The sequence below is a fragment of the Balaenoptera physalus genome, assembly GCF_965194825.1.
Source record: "Balaenoptera physalus genome assembly, chromosome: 15".
Taxonomy (NCBI): Eukaryota; Metazoa; Chordata; class Mammalia; order Artiodactyla; family Balaenopteridae; genus Balaenoptera; species Balaenoptera physalus.
The window spans coordinates 7982222-8005184 of NC_138894.1; the positions used below are offsets into that span (position 1 = coordinate 7982222).

General features: G+C 42.3%; 1 protein-coding gene across 2 annotated transcripts in view; it reads left to right on the plus strand.

Moving 5' to 3' along the window:
• CREG2 (cellular repressor of E1A stimulated genes 2) overlaps positions 1-20774 on the plus strand; it is a 560810-nt gene extending 540036 nt beyond the window's left edge. Inside the window, exons 3-5 of one of the 2 annotated variants that reach the window (XM_082427214.1) lie at positions 3224-3337; positions 15142-15223; positions 19986-20774. In XM_082427214.1, coding sequence (XP_082283340.1) covers positions 3224-3337; positions 15142-15223; positions 19986-20090 — 301 coding nt within the window. In that variant the 3' untranslated portion in view covers positions 20091-20774. Of the gene's footprint in view, positions 1-3223; positions 3338-6295; positions 9798-15141; positions 15224-19985 lie in introns of those variants that run through there. The other variant, XM_082427215.1, reaches the window with a different exon arrangement.
• The last annotated feature ends 2189 nt before the right edge of the window (positions 20775-22963 follow it).

The window sequence follows — 22963 nt, forward strand, 5'->3', positions numbered from 1 at the left end:
TTGGAATATGCAAGGTTTGGACAGCCCCGGTCTGCTGAGTTACCCCTTGACTGCCCACCAGGAGATAGTGTTATGTGACCAGTATTTTTTTGTCTTTTTTCAGCTTTATTGGGGTATAATTGGCAAATAAAATTATAAGATATTTAAAGCACACACCATGATAATTTGATATACGTATACATTGTGAAAAGATTCCCACCATCTAGTTAATTGACGCATCCATCTCCTCGCCATTTGCCTTTTGTGTGAGAACATTTAAGTTCTCTCCTCTTAGAAAATTTCAACTATACAGTACAGTGTTATTAACAAGAGTCACCATGTTACGCATTAGATTCTCAGACTTTTTCACCTTATAGCTACAAGTTTGTACCTTTTTGCCAAACTCTCCCTATCTGCCCCCCAGCCCCTGCTGGAAACCACTTTTCTGCATTACATATTGTAATATTCAAAGAATATAGAAGTATATAAAATAAAAAGGGACTTCTCCCCCTACACCTCAAGCCCCTCAAATCCCCTTCTTGAAATAACCAAAGTTATATCTTTGGAATATATCCTTCCAAGAACCTTTTCTAAGCATATATAAACATTATATATATATATACCCAGACACATATACATACACACACATATATAGTTTTAGAATTTCTTTTTTTAACGGGGTCCTACTACATATATTGTTCTTCAGCTAACTATTTTTACTTATATCTTTCTCATGGCCACCTATAGCTCTATCTCATTCTTTTTAAAGGTGTATTTCATACTGTTGATAAAACAATTTATTTATGTTCTCCCAGTGCTGAGCATTTTAGTTATTTCCCATTTTTTGTTGTTTTCTTTTTTTTTAATTTTTATTTATTTTATTTATTTATGTTTGGCTGCATTGGGTCTTTGTGGCAGCGCATGGGCTTTCTCTAGTTGCGGCGAGCGGGGGCTACTCTTCATTGTGGTGCACGGGCTTCTCATTGCAGTGGCTTCTCTTGTTACGGAGCATGGGCTCTAGGCGTGCAGGCTTCGGTAGTTGTGGAACATGGGCTCAGTAGTCGTGGCTCGCGGGCTCTAGAGCGCAGGCTCAGTAGTTGTGGTGCACGGGCTTAGTTGCTCCACGGCATGTGGGATCTTCCCGGACCAGGGTTCAAACCCGTGTCCCCTGCATTGGCAGGCAGATTCTTAACCACTGCGCCACCAGGGAAGCCTGGTTACTTCCCATTTTTGCCATCATAAATGATGCTGTAACAGATATCTCTGCACACGCTCTTTTTTTGTCCTGTGATACTTTTTTTTTTACCCCTAAGGTGAACTTTTTTCTTCCCCCTAAGCTGAGCTTTTGAGAAAGCATTCACCAAAAATTAAAATGTTATTAAACATGATATCTAAGAGTCCACAATCAGATAATAAGAGAGAGAATCCGTAAACATTGAGGACTTATGGGATCCAGGACGTGAAGGAGATGGTCAGTCTGGGATACACCCAGATACAAGGGCTAGGCTGCCAGGCAGCTGCCTTCCTGCTTGAGGCCAGAGGACCTGGGCTCCGACAGGCCCCGCAAGCTCCATGGCCCAGGACGAGTCACTTAGCTTACCTGAATCTCATTCTCCTCATCTCTAAAACAAGGTCAATAATCACACCTACCTCCTGGGGTCGTCATGAAGATGAAACAAAATGAGGCGATGCACAGACACATCTTGTTGCCCCATCCTGGAACCACCTTCCCAAGCACATATGGAGAGATTGTGAAATGCGTAAGGCACCAGCTGTCACCTGGGGGAGGTTTCTCTCCTGGCTTAAGATGAAGCCACGATCTGAAACACGAAGATTCAGATTCTCCCATTTATGCTTCTTCCAGAAATAGGCAGCCTCGCGTGATGAGAGGTGGGTGGGAGCTCTCCGTTGCCCTCCCACACTTTCACTGCCAGGTGACTCTTACAAGGAAAGCAAGTGTTTATAGAAGAATCCTGCCACCATGGAAACGCTTGTCACACAATGTTATTTCTAAACATCCCTTACGTTCAGTAAGGGACCTCTGTGCTTGACGACGGTGATGCCTGAAAGCCTTTACCTTGGCCACGGCTGGATCCGGGCAGACGCACTGCGTTACTCCAGGGGCGCCATTCATAGTGTCTCGAGGGAGTGGCACTCCCTGGGGTCCTGCAGAGCAGCAACCTGACTCTGGGCTCCCGATGGGGGTGTTGCAGAGCCTTGCCCTGGCCTGTGCACTCTCGACTAGGGTACTTCCGGGGCTGTCTGCCCCCGCGAGGATGCACACGGACATCCAGCCTACACAGACACACCTGCCACATTGCCTGTACCAAAGTATCTTAATTTTTTTTTAGTTTATTGAAGTATAGTTGATTTACAATATTGTGTTAAGTTCTGCTGTACAGTAAAGTGATTCAAGTACACATATGTTTACATTCTTGTTCATATTCTTTTTCATTATGGTTTACCACAGGATACTGAATACAGTTCCCTGTGCTCTACAGTAGGACCTGTTGTTTATCCATCCCATATATAATAGTTTGCCTCTGCTAATCCCAGACTCCCAATCCATCCCTCGCCCACCTGCCCTCCCCCTTGGCAACCACAGGTCTGTTCTATATGCCTGTGAGTCTGTTTCTGTTTCGTAGATGAGTTCATTTGTGTCATGTTTTAGATTCCACATATAAGGGATATCACATGGTATTTGTCTTTCTCTTTCTGACTTACTTCACCTAGTATGATAATCTCTAGATCCATCCGTGTTGCTGCAAATGGCATTATTTCATTCTTTTTTTGTGTCTGAGTAATATTCCATTGTATATATGCACCACATCTTCTTTATCCATTCATCTGTCGATAGACATTTAGGTTGTTTTCATGTCCTGGCTATCGTGAATAGTACTGCTATGAACATAGGGGTTCATGTCTCTTTATGAATTAGAGTTTTGTCTGGATATATGCCCAGGAGTGGGATTGCAGGATCATATATGCTAAAGTATTTTCAAGTAATTCCAGAAAATGGAAAAACCTGAACAATATAACCAGCAATGTGATCACTCTTTTCTTTTTTTTTTTTTTTTTTTTGTCACGGTGTGCAACTTGTGGGATCTTAGTTCCCCGACCAGGGATCAAACCTGGGCCCCACTGGCTCTCCAGGGAACTCCCTCTATTTTTAATAAAATCCTTAGTATGTCCAGCTGTCATTCTATCATCATTTTAATATCTGAAAAATGTCCTTCAAATGCAGAAAAAATATCGTCGACCCAGAAGATCCCCGCTGTGCCCGGTTAACACTCACTGGCCAGATGGTCGCAGTGTCTCCAGAAGAAGTGGAATTTGCCAAGCAAGCCATGTTTTCAAGGTTGGTATCTGCTTTAAGATTGGTTTGCCCAGACACATACAGTGTAAGAAGCAAAGGTCGGGGCTATGCCACTTGACGCCTCTGAGGTGATGACAGGAATGGTCTGAGCTGTCCTTTGGTGGCAACACTGCCACCTGACGCTGAAAGTCTTGGTCGCCTGAGGTGGCACAGAGGCCACGCACGTGACCTTGCAGTGGGCTGTCCGTGCCTCTGGAGGGCGCCCGTGCTGAGGGCTGCAGGCACCGTTCCCCGCACGCTGCCAGCCTTTCACAACGGCCCTGCCTTGGAATGGAGATAAAGGGGGCTTTGTAGTCCAGTCAATGCAGCAGACATTTCCAAACGTCCACTCTGAGCAGAGCTCAGCGCCAGAAGTGACAGCAATGTTCCTTCGTGTGGGCCCCTCACCCCTTTTATAGCCGGACCACTTAGGATGCAGCTTTCTAACCGCCCCCCACCACCTGCTTCCCGAATTGGATGCTCTGCAGGTTACACTCCATCAAAATTTTAAAAGGACATCCCAGGAAATCGGCATGCGTGCTGCTGGGGTCAAAATGAGTGACAGCGTAGCCCCGGGAAGGGGGGGAGGAGATCAGCGTTTGCAAAAAGTGAGAAGGGTGGTCCTGCAGGGGTGCTGGAGCCTGCCTCCATGGGTGAGGAGAGGGTCTGTGCAGGGGGAGGCCTGAGGTGGAAGGTCAGAGCCGGGGTGAGGAGGGGCGGGCATCCACGTGGGGTGTGGGCAACGAAAGCTGGCAGATTAGTACTTGTCTAAGTTAGTGGGAGAGTAACGTGAAAGCAGGCGGTAAACTGGACAAGCCATCCGCATCCCTGTGGAGATGGGACGATTGTACACACAGGGGAATCATGAAATAAGTAAACATGCAGCAAGTCCCCTGCGTACGAATGAGTTCCCTTCCGAGAGTGCGATCCTAAGTCCAATTTGTTTAAGTCCAACACAGTTAACCTAGGTACACAACTAACACAATCGGCTATATAGTTCTGTACTGTAATAGGTTTATAATACTTTTCCCACAAATAATACATAAAAAACAAACACACACAAAAAATAAAACATTTTTAATCTCACAGTACAGTACCTTGAAAAGTACAGTAGTCCAGTACAGCAGCTGGCATACCGGGGCTGGCATCGAGTGAACAGGCAGGAAGAGTTACTGGCTGGAGGAGGGAGAGGAGGTGGGAGATGGTAGAGCTGAAGGACCGTCAGCAATAGGAGACGGAGGGCGAGCTGCAATTTCACTCACGCCTGACACTGATGGCACAGGTTCTAGTTCCTTGCTGGATTCGATTGTTCACATCTTTGAAAGTTCACAACTTGAAGGTTCGTATGTAGGGGACTTAGTGTAGTAATAAGTAAACACAGAGAAGGGAAACCTGGTTTCTCACCGCCATGGAAGAGAGTTACCAACACGCACAGGAGGACACTAGAACAATCTGGAATTGGATCGGGATTGGATTCATCCACACGGACTTGTGGTTTTCAATATACACACAGAGAGATAAATGTAGATGCGTACGTCTGTGTGCTTGTGTGCTTTATCTTCCATCTCAGCTGTCACTCTTTAGTTCTGATTTCTCCTCTTCCATGTTATGATGGGCAGTGAGATGAAGCCAAAGCCTCAGGAGACATTTGCATTCGTTAAATTCATTTCCTATTTTCCATGTTACCGCAGGTAACAGTGTTGCCAAAATTTCCACTACTGTATAATGTGGGTCCCTTTACCACGCACATCCAACCACCTTATCATTACCTTCTTTAAACGCTCATGGTCATTCTCCTAAGGTCATTCCAGCATCCTACTGCCTGGACCCCAAGCCAGGGCCTCACGGACTAGGATTTGCTGTACCTACGCTCCCCTTGCAGGGGCCAAAATTTGTTCCAATTGTAAATACAAAACTAGTTGGCTTAAAATAACAACAATCATGTTATCATCTCAGCTGCGTGAGTGTTTGGAGCGTTGGGGCCTCAGATCAGCAACTTACTTTCAAATGGTTTAGGAAAAAAAAAATAGTTCTTTATACCATACTTTCAACCTCTCTGTCAATTTGCAATGATTCCAAAAAAAAAAAAAAATTTTTTTTTTAAAAAGGGCATCAACCTATCACTGCATTGGCATTGTTGCAAATGTTTTTTCCAGTTTACCCTTGGTCTTTGAATCTTGTTTATAACATTTTTAGATATAAATAAAACTTCTATTTTTATGAAGTTTTAAAAAAGTGAGCGCCAGACCCTGCCCTCAAGGGTGATGCATGTTTTTAGGCCTACGCCTGAGGGAGAAGGCAAGTCAGAAACAGAGGGCGGAATGTGAGGGCTGTTCCCTGTCTACGCTGGCTGGTTCTCAGCTTGATGCAACAGTTCTAGGCCTCTACAGGAATGGAAATCTTCCCGTGAACAGATTTGTTTCCCGGACTTAAAATTCAGCATTTCAAAAAAAAAAAAAAAAAAAAATTCAGCATTTCACATAGAGATGCTTAGAGCCTTTCGTGACGCTTCCTGGTAACAATGGCCCGCGTCCCCTGGGCGCTTCCTCTATGCAGGTGCTTTATGTGTCTCGTCATTTGCTGCCCACACAGCCCTGTGATCTGAGCACCATCCCTCTCGCCCCATATGACTGGGAAGGAGACCGGGCAGGCTTAAGAGAGCAAACGGCCCATGAGGCATCCCAGCAGCTGAACTGGAGTTCGAACAAAGTTGCCTGGCTCAAGACTTGAGCTGTCTGCCACTCTGTGGTGACAACAGTTTCCTGCCCTCCTAAGGCTGCCCCAGACCTTGACCCTGGCTCCCTGGCTTCTGCCTCTAGCTGGTTTGAGCAGGTCTCAGCCTCAACAAAGCCTGGAGTCTGGAGGGCCCTATGACCTGACCAAGGATACGTCTGGCGTTGTGCTCTGGAGAGCCCACCCTCTGATGAGAACAGCTTTAATGTGACGTCTTTATTTCTGCAGACACCCAGTTATGAGGAAGTGGCCTCGTCAGTATGAATGGTTCTTTATGAAGATGAAGATAGAGCATATCTGGCTTCAGAAATGGTATGGAGGAGTAGCTGACATTTCCAGGGAGGAATATTTCAAAGCAGTTCCAAGAAAGGCCTGATGGAATGAGAAGAAAGTCCTTGATGTTTGCGTAAAATGAAAACCTTTTGAGCGATGCTGCCAGACAGCAATTGACTGCTGTCTCTTTGTGAAAGGGTTCACTGCAGCCCTGTCAATCTTACAGCAGAATGAGAGTGGGTCACCAGGGACCCCTGTGCTAGCTGGAGATTGAAGTGGCCATTTGCAAATGCCCAGATCACACAGGGACTTCACATAGAGAGTCTGTTTACACGTGTTCAGTCCAGACTCACCTACGTGGGATCACTGTTGGCTGTCAAAGTGACATGTTGAGACAGTTGCTGTTCCATTCTTTAAGATAAAAAACAACAACAACAAAAAAAACCCAAACCTCTGCCTGTATGTACAACGTGATTGCTTTGTATCATGACAGTATGTTTGTTGCTTGTTGTACCCAAAGCAGTGTCCTGGTTCTAAGCTCATTGCGACCACAGAAGAAGTAAATACACATCACACAGCCGCCGTCTTGTGTTTAGGGTGAGGGTACAGGACTCTTTGTCTGTGGGTTACCATCCTGCTACAGAATGGCAAATGCATTATCGAGCCCCATTTGCTAGAATGTACTGGTCACTCATGAAGCTTTTTTCCCACTGCAACATGACAAACCATGTGAGAACCCCCCGAGTTCGGTGCACAGCCCTATTCTGGGTAATCGGGCCATGGTGGTACATTAAGGGAGGGGCAGCTTCGGCAACGGGCTCCCCAGGTCCCCTCTGCTAGTGCTGGGATAGGGGGTCCCCTGCTCTTAGGCATGGGGAGTGCTACTCAGTCTGTGGTACAGAGAGAGGAGGGGGACAGGGAGAGGCTGGAAAGGAAGCAAAGGCAACGTATAAGAAAAGGAAGGAAAGAAGTCAGTACCTGGAGGCACGCTCCCTACCCAGCCGTGGGCCAGGCCCTTGCCGGGGTCATCTCACTGAAGCCTTACAGCCAATGAGATGAATCATGATTGCCACTTACAGACAAGAACGCTGAGGCTCAGAGAGGCTAAGTCAACATCCCAGGGTCTGATTCCACCACTCACTGCACACAATGGAGAGAGTGGTACCTAGACAATTTCCAATTCTAAGAACAAGACAAAAGAGTTACTGGTAGTCATTGAATCAGTAAAATCAGTAAAGCGATGACTGACCTGCCTGTAGATTGGCCACTGTTTTCTACAAAAAAGAAAAAAAGTCTCTGATATTTGATTCTTATTACAGATTTTAAATTTTCTACAAATTATATGCAGGAGCACCTGCATTGTACCTGTGTATATACCTAAGGCCTACAAGGACCTATGTGTACACTTCCAAGACCTCTTATATTGAAATTTGTAAAGGATCTAGCACTACCCAGTTTTCTGCCTTTTTATATGGCTCTAAACCCTCTTTGGTCAGTTAGGTATATTGTATAAATATAAAAATACAACACACAAAATATAGGAAATATACATTTAAAAAATAAATAATAGGGTTATTAATGGTTACACTTTTGTTTAAAAAATTAAGACACGAAGAGAGTTTGAGTTGTCAAAATATTTTTAAGTGCCTGTTACTAAAAGCATAGTAAGATGCACAGAATTCTTTATTTATCAAAAGTCAAATCACGAAAGTGTTCCTTAACAATAGCAATTTCTGATATATAAGAATAAGGTAACTTTGAGGGTATTTCATATTTTCAGAGTTTAAAATTGTTGCTACCCCCATTTAGAGGTAAGAGGGGAAAACTGGAAGAAGAAACCACATACTCCATAAGTCAACCTCAAATTGTAATTCTCTGAACGTCTCTGTGTCCAAGTCCCGTCTGAAAGATAATTTTCCTAACGCTAGTTTTGCTTTTACAATCAGGTTTCACTTAGCTCGTTAAAGCTCACTCAGCTGCCTCAAGGAGCTTTGCAGCTTAACCACTGATGACGGTTATCAGTTATTTATCCAAATTATGGGGAATGGAATCTGAACAAGTTGGGTGATAAGAAGAGTGTTGAAAAGGCATCTGCTTGAAAGGGAACCCTCTTGCACTGATGGTGGGAATGTAAATTGATACAGCCACTGTGGAGAACAGTATGGAGGTTCCTTAAAAAACTAAAAATAGAATTACCATATGACCCAGCAATCCCACTACTGACATATACCTGGAGAAAACCATAATTCAAAAAGACACGTGCACCCCAATGTTCATTGCAGCACTATTTACAATAGCCGGGTCATGGAAGAAACCTAAATGCCCATCGACAGATGAATGGATAAAGAAGATGTGGTACATATATACAATGGAATATTACTCAGCCATAAAAAGAAACGAAATTGGGTCATTTGTAGAGACGTGGATGGATCTAGAGTCTGTCGTACAGAGTGAAGTAAGTCAGAAAGAGAAAAACAAATATCATATATTAACGCATATATGTGGAACCTAGAAAAATGATACAGATGAACCGGTTTGCAGGGCAGAAATAGAGACACAGATGTAGAGAACAAACATATGGACACAAAGGGAGGAAAGTGGCGGGAGCGGGGTGGTGGTGGGATGAATTGGGAGATTGGGATTGACATATATACACTAATATGTATAAAATAGATAACTAATTTAAAATAGATATCTATAAAATAGATAACTAATAAGAACCTGCTGTATAAAAAATAAATAAAATAAAATTCAAAAATTCAAATAAAACAAAAAAGGCAAAAAAAAAAAAAAGAAAAGGCATCTGTTTGAGAATGATGGACCCCATTCAGGCCAGTAAGTTTTAGCAAATCTCTAGAAATTTACATTGATTAAAATTTTAAAGGCTGTATTGGAAGTTCTGGACATGGCAATAAGGCAATAAAAAATAAAATGCATATGATTGAAAAGTAATAAAAGTATCCCTATTTACAGATGATGTAACTGTCTACATAGAAAATTCCAAAAAATCTATTAAAAAAAGAAAAGTAAAACAACTGATTTCAGCAAGGTCTTAGGATACAAGATCAGCACACAAAATTTAATCACATTTCTATATATTAACAATAAACAAAGTGGAAACGAAAATTTTAAACACAATACCATTTACAATCGCTCCAAAAGGAAAAGAAAAATACTTAGGTGTAAGTTTAACAAAAATGTGTATAGGATCTATATGCTGAAAATTAAAAGATGCCAGTGAAAGAAATTAAAGACCTAAATAAATGAGGAGACATAACCATGTTCATGGATTAGAGGACACAAAATAGTAAAAATGTCAATTCTCCCCAGATTCATCTATATGTTTAATGCAGTTTCTATCAAAATCCCAGCAAGGTTTTTGTAGACATATTCAAGCTTATTCTAAAAGTTCTAAGGCACAGGCCTTGGAATAGCTAAAACTATCTTGTAAAAGAAGAATAAGTAGGAGAAACCACTCTACTCAGTATAAAGACTTATTATGTAGCTACACTAATCAAGACAGTGTGGTATTGGTGGAGGCATAGACACAAAAGATCAATGGAACAGAACAGAGAATCTAGAAATAGACCCATACAAATATACTCAATTGATTTTTTTTTAAGTACAAAAGTAATTCACTGGAGGGAGGATAGTCTTTTCAATAAATGTGCTGAGCAATCAGTTATCCATGGGCAAATAAAAAGAACCTCAAGCTAAATCCCATACCTTATATAAAAATTAACTCAAAATAGATCATAATGCTAAACATAAAATGTAAAACCATAAAACTTTTTTTAAAGAATAGAAAATCTTTGGGACCTAGGGCTAAACTAAGCAAAGACTTCTTAGACTTGACACCAAAAACCTAAAGTCCATAAAAGGAAAGGTTGATAAATTGGACTTCATCAAAATTTTAAACTTTTATTCTGCAAAAGACCATGTTAAGAGAATGAAAAGACAGGCTACATACTGGGAGGAAATACCTGCCAACAGCATATCCAACAAAGGACTACCATCTAGAATAGATGAGAACTCTTACAACTCAACAGTTTTTTTAAAAATCCAATTAGACAATGGAGAACATGAACAAATGTTTCTCTGAAGAGGATATGGCAGATGAGCACGTGAAAAGATACTCAACATCATCAGTCATTAGGGAACTGCAAATTAAAACCCCAATAGATGCCACCGAGGCACCTACCAAAATTGCTGAAACACAGTAACAACACCAAATGTTGACAAGAATGCAGAGCAACGGGATCAACCTATAGCTGGTGGGAAAGTAAAATGGAACAGCCACTCTGGAGAACCAACTGACAATTTCTTATAAAACTAAACAAGCAACTGGCATACGACTCAGCAATTGCACTCCTGGGCATCTATCCCAGGGAGACGAAAACTTAGGTTCACACAAAAACTTGCACGTAAATGTTCATAGCAGCTTTATTCATAATATTCCAAATCTGTAAACAACCAGATGCCCTTTATTTTTTTAATTAATTTTTATTGGAGTATAGTTGCTTTTCAGTGTTGTAGATGTCCTTTAACGGGTGACTGGTGAAACAAATTGTGATACATCCGTGCCATGGAATACTACTCAGCAATAAAAAGAATTTCCAATACAAGCAACAACTTGGATGAGTCTTCAGAGAATTATGCTGAGTGAAAAAACCTATCCCCAAAGGTTATGTCCTGTATAATTCCATTTATATAACAGTTTGAAATGCAAAATTCTAGAAATGGAGAACAGATTAGGGGTCACCAGGGAGGAGGGTGGAGAAGGAGAGAGGTGGGTATGTCTGTAAAAGGGATCCTTTATTGTGATGGAAGTGTTCCCTAGCTTGTCTGTATCAATGTCAAAATCCTGGTTATGATATTGTATCATTTTGCAAGATGTTACCATTGGGGGAAAATGGGTAAAAGGCACACAGAATCTCCGTATTATTTCTTACAAACCGCATGTGAATCTACAATTATCAGCAATTCTCTCAGAATCTATTATACAGTTATCTCAGAGTAAAAAGTTTAATACAAACAAAATTTAAGGCTTAGCTTAAATAAGGCATTTATGCCCTCTCGTTGGTCCCTAATGAAATGAAGAACTGAGCTACGTGCCAAAACCTAGCAGAACGGACGACATTTGTTTTCTTTAACCATTAATAGATGCGTTTTTGGAAGAGAGAGAAAATTTCTTTGAAAGTTTTCAAAATGTATTCAATTTAATATTGAATACAAATTCACAAGAATTCAACAAACCTGTATAGATTTTATGTGGGACACTTAGAAGCGGAGTCTATCTTTCAGTTTCTGGAATAAATATGTTGAGCTACAGGTGTATATAGGTATCCAAGTCTGTGCACAGTGATTCACCACTGATGTTCATAGCAAAGAACAGTATTTCCAGTAACCCTCCTCTAAATATTCTGGGAAAGAATTCTTCTTTTGTATCTATGAATAAGCTATATCCTGACCTCCACATTTTTATTTACCATGATTGTACACATCCATAGTGTTGACACAGAGAGTTTAATTCTGATGTGACTTGTTTCAATATGCCATGTATATATTGACTCGTTATAAAAGAGTGGTTTTTGGTTGAAATGTATTTCTATAGTTTTTCAAGAAAGTCTGTATTTCATATTTAATAATTTAACCATCAAATGCTGTTCTGAAAATAAACCTTCTCTAGGATAATTCATTGATGCTTATTTGATTGCTTGTAACAAGTCAATTGTTATAAAATTTGAATTGTAATGAAGCTATGGTTTGTGCTGTGTAATGCATGTGGAGTGTAAAATCTATTTTCGAAACTAGATATGTCTATCTAACCAAAGACTATTTCACTCCTGATATGATTTCCATGCTTGATTAAATAAATTTATAATATTTCTACACAGTCCTTTCATGTAATATTACAAATTGACATTATTAGATTCCTAAGAAAATAAATGCTATTACAATAAATCAGCAGTTACATTTCCAATAGAAAAAAAGAACTAGCTGGGTGACTGTTGTTGATATGATTTTTTAAGGCTCTGGGTACAATGCACTTAATTTGCAGACTGGAAAATGCTGATGTAAGCACACTTTGGTGTTCCCACTCTTGGAAATAGTTGCCATTTTTAACATAGTTGTTATTCTTCGAATTCAGGTCTACAAAAAAGCTCCCTTTTGCTAATAAGATAACATGCCACTGGGTCACACTTAAGACTGTGGCAGAAGATGACGCATGCCCACAAGAGTGATCAATACTGCAGCTTCCGCAGACCCCCCCCCCCAACACTCCGGCTTCTCAGAGATGGTCTTATCTTAGAGACAGGGCAGAGAGAGACCAAGCGGCCCAAATGACCCAGGACTGAGGGTCCCCGGGACACAGGACTTTCAGTGGTAAAGTCAGAAAATCCAGGGCCAATCGAGATGCATTGGTCAGCCTACCTTCACTCCACCTCACGCCCCAGGTCCTGAGCGGGTCACCTCCAGAACCGGCCCACCTTGGAAACTGTGCATTTGGATATTCAGGCACCTCCAACCTCACCTCCCTCCTTCCAGCCCTCTCTCCTGCTCCGGAGCCCTGAGCTGCTTCTCTGTCATCATCTGACTCCCTTGTTCAAGCAGGTGAGCGACAACATGGTGGGATTACCGTGGAGAGCAAAGCCCAGCCCTCAGGAAGCTTATGTTTTGTAAATAATAAGTAAACAAGCAGATCTTGAAGCCAGGTGACCTGGTCATGTCTCTGGATTCTGCTCCGTCACGTCAGCCAGTATCCTCAGAATCCCCACTGTCTTCTGTTGGAACCACAGGGCAAAGCCTGCCCTGGATAAATTCCGCGATCATCTCTGCAGCTGAATTGTAACAGAGAAAAGCCACGACCACAAGAATTGGTCTCACCTTACATCAGGCTTCCTCATCCTTAACCGGGCCCTCCAGCTGCCCGGGAACCCCAGCGTGGTTCTCCGTCCAGCTCTCTCCCACTCTCGTAAGCAGCTGTTTCCAGGACTGTCTACAGTCTTCAGCCCCTGGAGCCCACCCCTCGATCCCCTCACTCTCAGCTAAAAAAAAAAAAAAAAAACACTTCCTGGAGATCCATGAAGCCTTCAAATGAACACCCCCTCAATCACAGAATTTTCTGTTCCTCTGTTCCTCCTTCTCTCCTGACACTCTCTGCTGCTGGATGATTTTTCTGGCTGCCCGGATGCGGGCGTGAGCATCCCATTTATGGGAGGTAGAAGCCAGTGCCACGGAAGAGGGTCAGATAAGGGAGAGTTTAAGGTGTTTTTAAGAGTACCTGAGGGAATTCCCTGGTTGTCCAGTGGTTAGGACTTGGTGCTTCCACTGCTGAGGGCCTGGGTTCAATCCCTGGTGGGGGAACTAAAATCCTGCAAGCCACGCCAGGTGGCCAAACAAGAAAAAGAGTAACTGATATGCCGCATGGTGGGAACTAAGCTGGGGAAGGAAGTGAAGGAAGGAAGGAAGGAAGGAAGGGAGGGAGGGAAGAGATGGCAGGAGAGGGTAATACAGGAGAAGCTGGACCATCAGGGGACCCAGTGGGGGTACTTGAGCCCACAAGCTGAAGGTGGGTCACTGGGAACAGAGTGAGATGTGTGGACGAGTGCTCTGCCAAGCAACAACATCGGTGATGGCAAAGGCCAGGCTGTGGTGGTGGGAGTGGAGGGCGAGGTGACCAGAAGATGGTGGCTGGGTGGTGCCGTGGAGAGTGAAGGGTGAGCAGGAGGTGGGGATGCCAGCCGGGGTGGAGGGGCACCAGGGAGTGTCCTGCCATCCTGGTTGTCAACTCTCGCTGAAGTTCACCGAAAGTCCAAAGTTGTGAGTTTTCAAGGAGCAGAGCTGTTTTGGTTTTCCTTGTTTTACTGCAGGAGTAATGATTTGTAAAACGTGGCCTTTAAAACAGACTGGCATAGCAGGAGTCCATTGTTTCTCAGCTTTGTGAATTTTGGAAACTAGTGAATCCTTTGAATCTCAGTTTCCTCGTGTGTTAAATGGGGTCATTGCAATACAGTGCCTGGCACAGCGTTAGGGTTAGACATGGTGGCATTATATGTCTCATTATTTTCACGTGTATGTTGGTCATCTGCCCATGTGTCAGCCTCCTCAGCAAGGCTGTGAGCTACGTGAGGGGCTGATTTCACACACCGCCCATTTGTGGCTCATGGCAAGTGCTGGACAAATGGATAAATGATCTGTGGGCTTTAGGCCAGAGCCCCTACCTTTCACTGACACATTTCCTTTTCTCCTCCTCTGGCTGTGACTCTCCTCCCTGGCCTGCTTGCTCCTCATTGAGGTCTTGCATCCTCCTGACCACTTCCAGATAAGCCACTGACCCTCCCAGAGCTTCTGACGAACTCCCAATCCGGGCGATTTGTCCCAACAGCTTCGGTAAAGAACCGTGGCGCCCTCTGGTGGCTGTAGCTGGGACCTTCACGTTGTTCAGACCAGAATCCTGGCGAGAAAGAACCCAGAATGTAGACTCCAGGCCGGGATGAAACTGTGTCCCCGGAGCCACCAGCTACGGTCAGCAAAATATCCGTGGTGGACGCACAGGTATGCACACCGAGCACTCTGCTTTGCAAATACAATGTTTTCCTGCCCACGATGGCAGGACAAACGCAAATACTTCATGACCTTTTGATAGTGATATTTTAACTATTTTGTTATTTATTTATTTTTAGTTATTTCTAAATTATTTAATTACAGCAGTTACTGTAGTTGAACTCGTCCTATAAGCTAGGTATTTTACATACTTTTTTAAAAATCTCATTTCGTTTTTACATCCGCCCTGCAAGGAAGAAAAGGCTTCAATTTTCCACGAGAGAAATCTGCTCAGCAAGCAGCTCTCGGACCAGCATTCCTGGGACCCAGGACCAGGTAGGAGGCCCAGTGGGTACTAAACCCAGGTCTGTCTGATTCCAACCTCCTCTCCCTCTTCTCAATGCTTAGGGGTCTGGAGGAGAGCGCGGTGCGATCTGCGTAGTTTTTCTTCCCTGCCTTCCGTCCTTGGTCCCGGGTGAGTGGCCGTCCCTGGCGTGGCCTCAGGCTCAGGCAGGAGCAGCTGCCTGCAGGTGCAAGGACTGTAAATTAGCGGAGAATTTACTAAGTGCCCTGTGTTGCTCTTCACAAGCTGTACCTTGTTTAGTCCTCGTGCCAACCCTGGGAGGTGGGGAATTCTCGCTTACCGCCGACTGAGAACACCTGACCAGCGTCCCCCAGCGCGTAATTGGTGATGTAAAGAAATTAATAAACAGAACCCTCAGATGAATAGAGTCAGGTGACCAGAAGGGGGCGCTCCCACGCTGTGCCAGGAAACAGCTCAACGGGTAGAAGATTCTTCTCTCCTGGCAACAGTTCAGCCAAAGGAAAGCCATGGGCTCTTTGTTTACCCTAACCCTCCCAACTTCCTCTTCCCTCTATTAAAGAGTTCTCCTTCCCTTGCAACGCAGGCACTTGCACTTGGCTCCCCCCCAGGGTTGCAGACCCCAAACTGCAATTCTCTGCTGATCCCTAATAAACCCATTTTTTGGCTGGAGAAATAACTGACCTTTGTTTTAGGTCAGCCGTGGCACCCGTGTGAGCCCAGACTTCCAAGTCCATGCTCTGAACCACCACCCAACAGGCTTACCCGGGCTTCTTTGTGTCTTTTTCAGTATCAAATTGTGACTCACATTTTTATTTTGATTCAATAATATAATACTGCCAAGAACAGTAACTCAGGTGTGGGCTCTCAGCCTCCAGCCAGGCAATAGGAGCTTCTACCATCCAGCCCCACACCACACACGCTTCCTCTTGGGTCTTTGACTCTTGCTGCCCTTCCAGCCTCTTCATAGCTAAGTCCCTGCCTTAAACCCCTCTTTACTTGAAGTATCCTGTGATTGAATGCTGACTGACATGCCTTTCAACATAAAACAAATGTGCGTGGCATTGATCTCTTAGTTTCTCATGGAAGAAAAAAGCTTTTGTTCTATCATGACTGTATCTCACATTTCCCAAATCATCATATAATATTTTAATAAAACCACGCTCTGGACCTGTCTTATATGAATGCCACTTTTTATAGACAGTTTTGAAAGGATTGTGTAGTTGACCTAAAAAAAAAAGTGTCTGGAAGTGTCTGGAAATAATAAAACAGGGATTTTTGTTTATTTGTTTTTAACATAGCAGTTGTTTTTATTGTACTCATGGTGTACATGAGTACAACAAAAATAAAAATAAAAATTGTACTCATGGTGTACTTCTGCAAAGTAGCTGTTGATTTTTTTTTAATAAAGACTCAAATAATTCTCTCTCCAGACACTATATTGAAAAAGGAAAACTCTGCCCTGAATCTGGCTGGCACACTAGACACAGACAAAGCCAGCTGCAAGGTTAACTGGAAACAGTATTTCTTCCAACGCCATGCTACGGCTGTAAAACATCATAACAAACCCCTTTATGAGTAACTTCTGATTTTTTTTTCATTTCTATCACTTTATTGAAATATAATTGACATACAATCAACTACAGGTATTTAAAGTATCCAATTTGACAAGTTTTGACAATGTATACACAGTGAAACCATCATTACATCAATATAATGAACATGTCCATCACCTGCAAAGAGGTTTTCTCATGCCCCTTTGTAGTCCCTCCTTCCCACCCCCCATCCTAAGATAATGACTGATGTTCATTCTGTCTCTATAGAATAGTTTGCATTTTCTAGAATTTTATGTAAGTAGAATCACATAGTATGCATAATTTTTTACTGCTTTCACTCAGCATAATTATTGTGAGATTCACTCACGCTGTTGCATATAACAGGAGTTGATTTTTTTTTTATTGCTGAGTAGTATTTCATTATATGAATCTATCATAGTTTTTTATCCATTTACCTGTTGATGGACACTGGGATTGTTTTTATTTGGGGTCTATTACAGATAAAGTAGCTATGAATATTTATCTCTTTACCTTTCTTTTTTTTAATGTGGCAACTACAAAATGTAAAATGTGCTCATGTTGTATTTTTTTTAATACACAAAAAGGTTAATATTTATTTACTGATTTCTTAGTGAGAAATCGTGTTCTAGAATCAGCAGCTGTCAGAAACTTTGACGTTTGAAATCTAATCAGTAATGTTACCCCAAAATTGGGTTCACCTCTTGGTAGGTGTTGAGCCAAAAGCTACAGCCAAGCCAAAGATGGGGAGAAGGAAGGATTTATTACTTGCGGCGACAAGTAAGGAGAACACCGGGGATCTTTCCCAAAGCAGTGTCTCCCCTAACAGCAAAATTGGGCAAGTTTTAAGCTAAGGTACATGCATATTCATGAAGGGGCTTGAGCAGAGGAGAACTCAGCATAGAACTGGGGTAAAGGTCGACAGAGTCCAGGCTTAGTTGACTGAAGTCAAGAGGGTCAGAAAAGGTCATTATCATCATCTCTTACATTCCAGTTGATCTGGTGGGTTGGGCGCTCCAGCCTTTAAATTCTGCAAAACAGCTCAAGAAAGAGCTTCAGGCTAATCTTTACCATTGAAACAGAACTTGGAGTCTTTACAACTGAGTTATTATCTTTGCTATTGTTATTTCTCTTGCCTGATAACAGTCGTTTGTTCTTTTATTCCCTTAAGATCATTATCACTGAGACCTGTTCAAGGGCAAGCACTGCGTCCAGGCTTAGATCACAAAATGGCTTCTCTTGTGTAAAAAGGCTACAACTGGCTCTTTTCCTCCACGGGCCCCCCACCCTATCTGCTTACAGTAAGAAGGAAATATTCCACTTTGCCTGAAAGATCTATGTCTTTTTTTTTGGCCGCTAGGCTTGTCAGATTTTAGTTCCCCGACCAGGGATCAAACCCATGCCCCCTGCAGTGGAAGCACGGAGTTCTAACCACTGGACCGCCAGGAAATTCCCATGAAGATCTATGTCTTTAACATAGAGAAGCAGCCTCCATTTCCAAAGCAGATGCAGGCTCCAGACATAGGGCGTTCTAGAAGAGACTCTGTATTGATATCTTAACTTGTCATTTCCAAGAAACAGGGCCCTGAGTTCATTTTGCAGTTTAGACCCAAAGCTGACCCCTGTTTGCCTTGAGGCTATCCAAACATGGCTTCATTAAAATTTTACCTAAACTCCCTTCCCCCATATCACATAATAACCTTATCTCTTCCTTTCTTTCTTTGGTGAAATGCCCAGGCTCTGCTGGAATGCAGTCTCCCTTTCCAGGAGCCGATAAACCTGACCTTGCTGGACTTGGGGTTTGTCCTCATGCCTTTGGTTGAGTGAGCTAGTGAAGCTGAATCTGGCTTCTGCCCCCCAACACTGAATTAAATCTCAGAGACAGAGTTTGGGTGAAGTAAAAAAGAATAGCTGTATTGCTTTGCCAGGCAAAGGGGGCCACATTGAGCTCATGCCCTCAAGACTGTGTCTCCCAACTTGGAGCGGGTCTTACAGTGTTTTAGGAGCAGGGCGTGGTCAGCTCCTGGACACTCTTCTGATTGGCTAGTGGTGAGGTCATCGGGAATCGGCATCATCAACCTTCTGGTTCCAAGCGGTCTGGGGTCTCCGTGCTTGTGGGCAGCAGACAGTTAACTTCTCCCACCTGGAGGGGGTTTCAGTATCTGCAAAACTGCTCACAGATATTGTTCTGTGCGCCCCTTTCTTTTTTTTATAATTAATTATTATTGGAGTATAGTTGCTTTACAATGTTGTGTTGGTTTCTACTGTAAAGCAAAATGAATTAGCTGTACGTATACATGTATCCCCTCTTTTTTGGATTTCCTTCCCATGTAGGTCACTATAGAGCATTGAGTAGAGTTTCCTGTGCTATACAGTCGGTTCTCATTAGTTATCTATTTTGTATATAGTATCAATAGTGCATATATGTCAACCCAATCTCCCAATTTCTCCCAACCCACCTTTCCCAGTTATGTGTATCCCTTGAGGGGGGGAACCAGGACCCTGGCCCAAGGCTGCACTGTTGTGTCCTGACTGGTCCTCCCTTGTCTCTGCATCCCCTCCCTTCCCTGATTAGCATCTGTTTGAACCTGCCCTTGGAACTCAGGGCAGGTCCTGGAGGCTGAATGAAGCCTATTTCCTGTAATCCAGAAACGGGGGACACAGAAAGGCTTTTGCGCCCAGGAGCCCCGCAGGGTCCTGCTCCGTGTCACCAGGGCAACCTCCACAGGCCCAAATGTTTCCACTGCACAATCAGGGTGCCCCACCCTCCTTCCCAGCCACCAGGAGAGCTGAATTATTATTCAGAGTTGTTTCATGAGCATACAAACAGAGCAAAAGAGTAGAATGGATTGGAAGGAGTTAATTCACCAAAATTCAGAGACGGGCAAACAAGATCGTCTTTATTCCCCAACAGAGAATGCAGTCAACTTTCCCTTATAACTGTTACCCAGCTCAGATCCGGCTGCTTGCCGCCCAAAAATTCATACCTGAGAGAGGCAAAATTTGGTAGAAAGGAAAGTTGCTTGTAATCAGAATGCTGGCGATCTGACGAGGTGGTGGACACAGAGTCCCCCCAAAATCATCTCCCAGGAGTCTATTCAGCCGTGAAAATGTTAAAGGGAAAAGGGGAAGTCATCTCAGTTAATCGTTGGGATAGGGGGTCAGACTCGTAGGCTTGTTGACTTCTGTGCTCTTTCTTTAGATGCTATCGTGTTCACACAATTTGTTCATGACATCACTGAAGGGGAAGCTAGGGAAGAGATCTGGTCATCTGCGAATTACTTATTCTTCATTCCTACTTCTTTGATCTACGGAAAGAACCGACAGACTAGGCCAAGTATTGCCTGATCAAAAGATCTGCTAGGGCCGGAGATGAGTAGAGCATGCTGGTGCTTGGTTAAAAGTTAGTTACAATGTAGCTTTGCTAAATTGACAAGAAAAGGGTTTTCCTGATGAGGGCAGTTTCCGGCAAAGAGCTGCTTACAAATCCCCTCCCCCATCAGATATTATTCCATTGCCATGGAATTAGGGATGAAGGTATGGCTTCTGTAACTTCTTCATGCTGAGAAAGTGTCGAGGTCTTAGTGTGAAAGATATCAAATGAGTTTGAAGCATCTCTTTTCTGACAGGTTTAGTTGCCCACTTACATGTATGTGCAAAACAAGCTACAATTATTTTGATGCCCACCAAGATATAGTTTATTATGAACAATAGTGTTCATTCCATTGTCTTAAGGTCAGTTCCTGGAATTGTGCTAGCCCTAGACTCAGTATTGCTCGAGATGGAGCAGCTTGTGTCATGGCCGCAGTCTGATCGTCATGCAGTTGGCTTTTCCCTCTGGTGGCAGTTAGAATATCTGTAAAAACAACTCAGGAATGTGCAGCAGACACTGAATCTGTGACTCTATTGTCCTAATCTTTAGCTGCTTGAGCCCACTCTTTTGTGACCCAGGGAGGCCTGGAAGACTTCAGCTTTTCTACAAACAAGAAGCAGGGAACATGGAGGGGCCTTTGTACTTGGCGGGGGTGGGGGTGGGGAGAAGGGTTCTGCTTGGTTCCATAACCAGATTTAGTGGTTCTCTCCCTATGAGACAGTGATGGGTAAATGCTTAATATCACTGCCGAAGCTGTATTTCAAGGTACTGTTCTATAAGCCATGAGACCTTCTGTCTCCAACAATTTATTATCTACTGATTTAATTAGAACTACTCGGTAAGTTTTAGGATGTCCTGCCATGGCGACCAGCAATTTCTGTATAGTCTACTTAGCTGATGTAGATTGTATCTCAGTGTTTCAGTTATCTATTACTGCGTAACAAATTTTCCCAAAACTTAGCAGCTTAACACAATATTTATTATCTCACACAGTTTCTGAGGCCAGAAAATCTCATGCATGTTGCTAAAATTTTTAGGGAATTTAAATCCAGTTAAAAATAAAGTTGCTCCTATTCCTATGTGAATGGAGATATTATCTATTTAAATTAAGTTAATATGAATGCAGCCTTGTGAAAGCTTTCAGTGCTGCTGTCCTCAGTACTGTGTATGTTTTAGTGCATCAGTGTATCATGCCCCTCCGGTCTAGAATACAAATACAATTCACGTTGGGATCCATAACTCATGGAAATTGTTCAGTTCAAAAGTAGAGCAAGTTTATAATACCATCAAATTATTTTAGGAAACATATCACTTAACTGCTCATTATGTGACCAAAGAAACACTAAGTGGGAAATATAGAGAGAGAAATATAGATATACATATACATATACATATATAAAGTGGTGTCATTAATTTAGGATCCTGGAGTAACCTTCTACTTTATACAGTAACTTCTGTTGCAATGGTTGGTTAATGTAAATCAGCCCCTTTCTTCTGATAGGTTTTCTTTATTAAAAATAGAAAAGGTAAAGAGGAAAGACCTTTTAAAGTCTTTTCTAAGACAAATGGTATTTTTATATGTGACATAAAATTTATCATGCATTCTAGGAACCTGTCAATATTTTTCAAACACCTCATTAGGACTTAATAAAAGAGAAGGCAGTACGTACTGACTGAGGCCAGGGCAATGGACTCAAACAGACGAGCTTGAGGACAGGCTACGCCACTTACAAGTGTATGACCTTGGATAACCTAAGTTCTCTGACCCTTCATTTTCTCAATAGTAAACTGAGATTAATAACTCATAAATGCCATAAGATTGTTTTGAAGATTAAATGAGATGTGTAAGTAAAACCCTCTTAGCACTGTGCCTGGCAAATCATAACTGTTTTTTAAGTAATAGCTCTAATTATTACAGTCTATCAGGACATCACAAAGGGAGTGTAGCCATGTACAAATACAGAGCAACTTTATATGTCCATTGGTCAACTTGAAAAGTTAAAAATTCAGTTAACACAAAATAAGTAAGTATAAGAAAAAAGCTCGGTCTTGATCTCTTCTATATTTCTCTTTCTTTCATTTTTCCACTAGTCTGATATACCTTTGTCCATCTTTTTAGAAAAACTAAAAATATGTTTCAGTATGTTTCTTGTTTACACCAGGGAAACTGAATTATTATTTGGGGTCTAGTTTTGTTACCCAAAGTCTTATTCTTTTAGTGAGTTAAGCCCACTCACATTTATTGATGTAACTGATATGTTTGGTCTCAAATCTGTTGTAATATTTAAAATGACGTGTATTGTATTTGCTGTGCTTCTTTTTCTACAAGATGTGCATTCTTTACTCTTGTTTATTTAAATACGTTTGGTATTTAGGAAGCTTCATGTTTTTGTTCTGGTGGTCACCTTTGTACTTATGCCTTTTTTTTTTTCCTGCAGTGTCTAATCTGCTATTAATTCCATCCAGCATATTGTTTATCTCTACAATTTCCATTTGTGTCTTTTTTATATCTTCCTTGTCTCTACGGAACAGATTCAGTCTTTTCCTTCTTGAACATATTAAACAGTTATATTAGCTGTTTGCTTTGTCTATTAATTCTATCATCTGGTCATTTCTGGGTCTGTTTCTATCGATTTATTTTTCTCCTCACTCTGGGTCATGTTTTCCTGCTCCTTTGCATGCTTTGCAATTTTTGATTGAATAGCAGAATACTGGAATTTTTAAGTCAATATTGTATCTTCTTGGGTGCTAGATATTTTTGTATTCCTATAAATATTATTGAGCTTTGTTCTGGGATGAAGTTATTT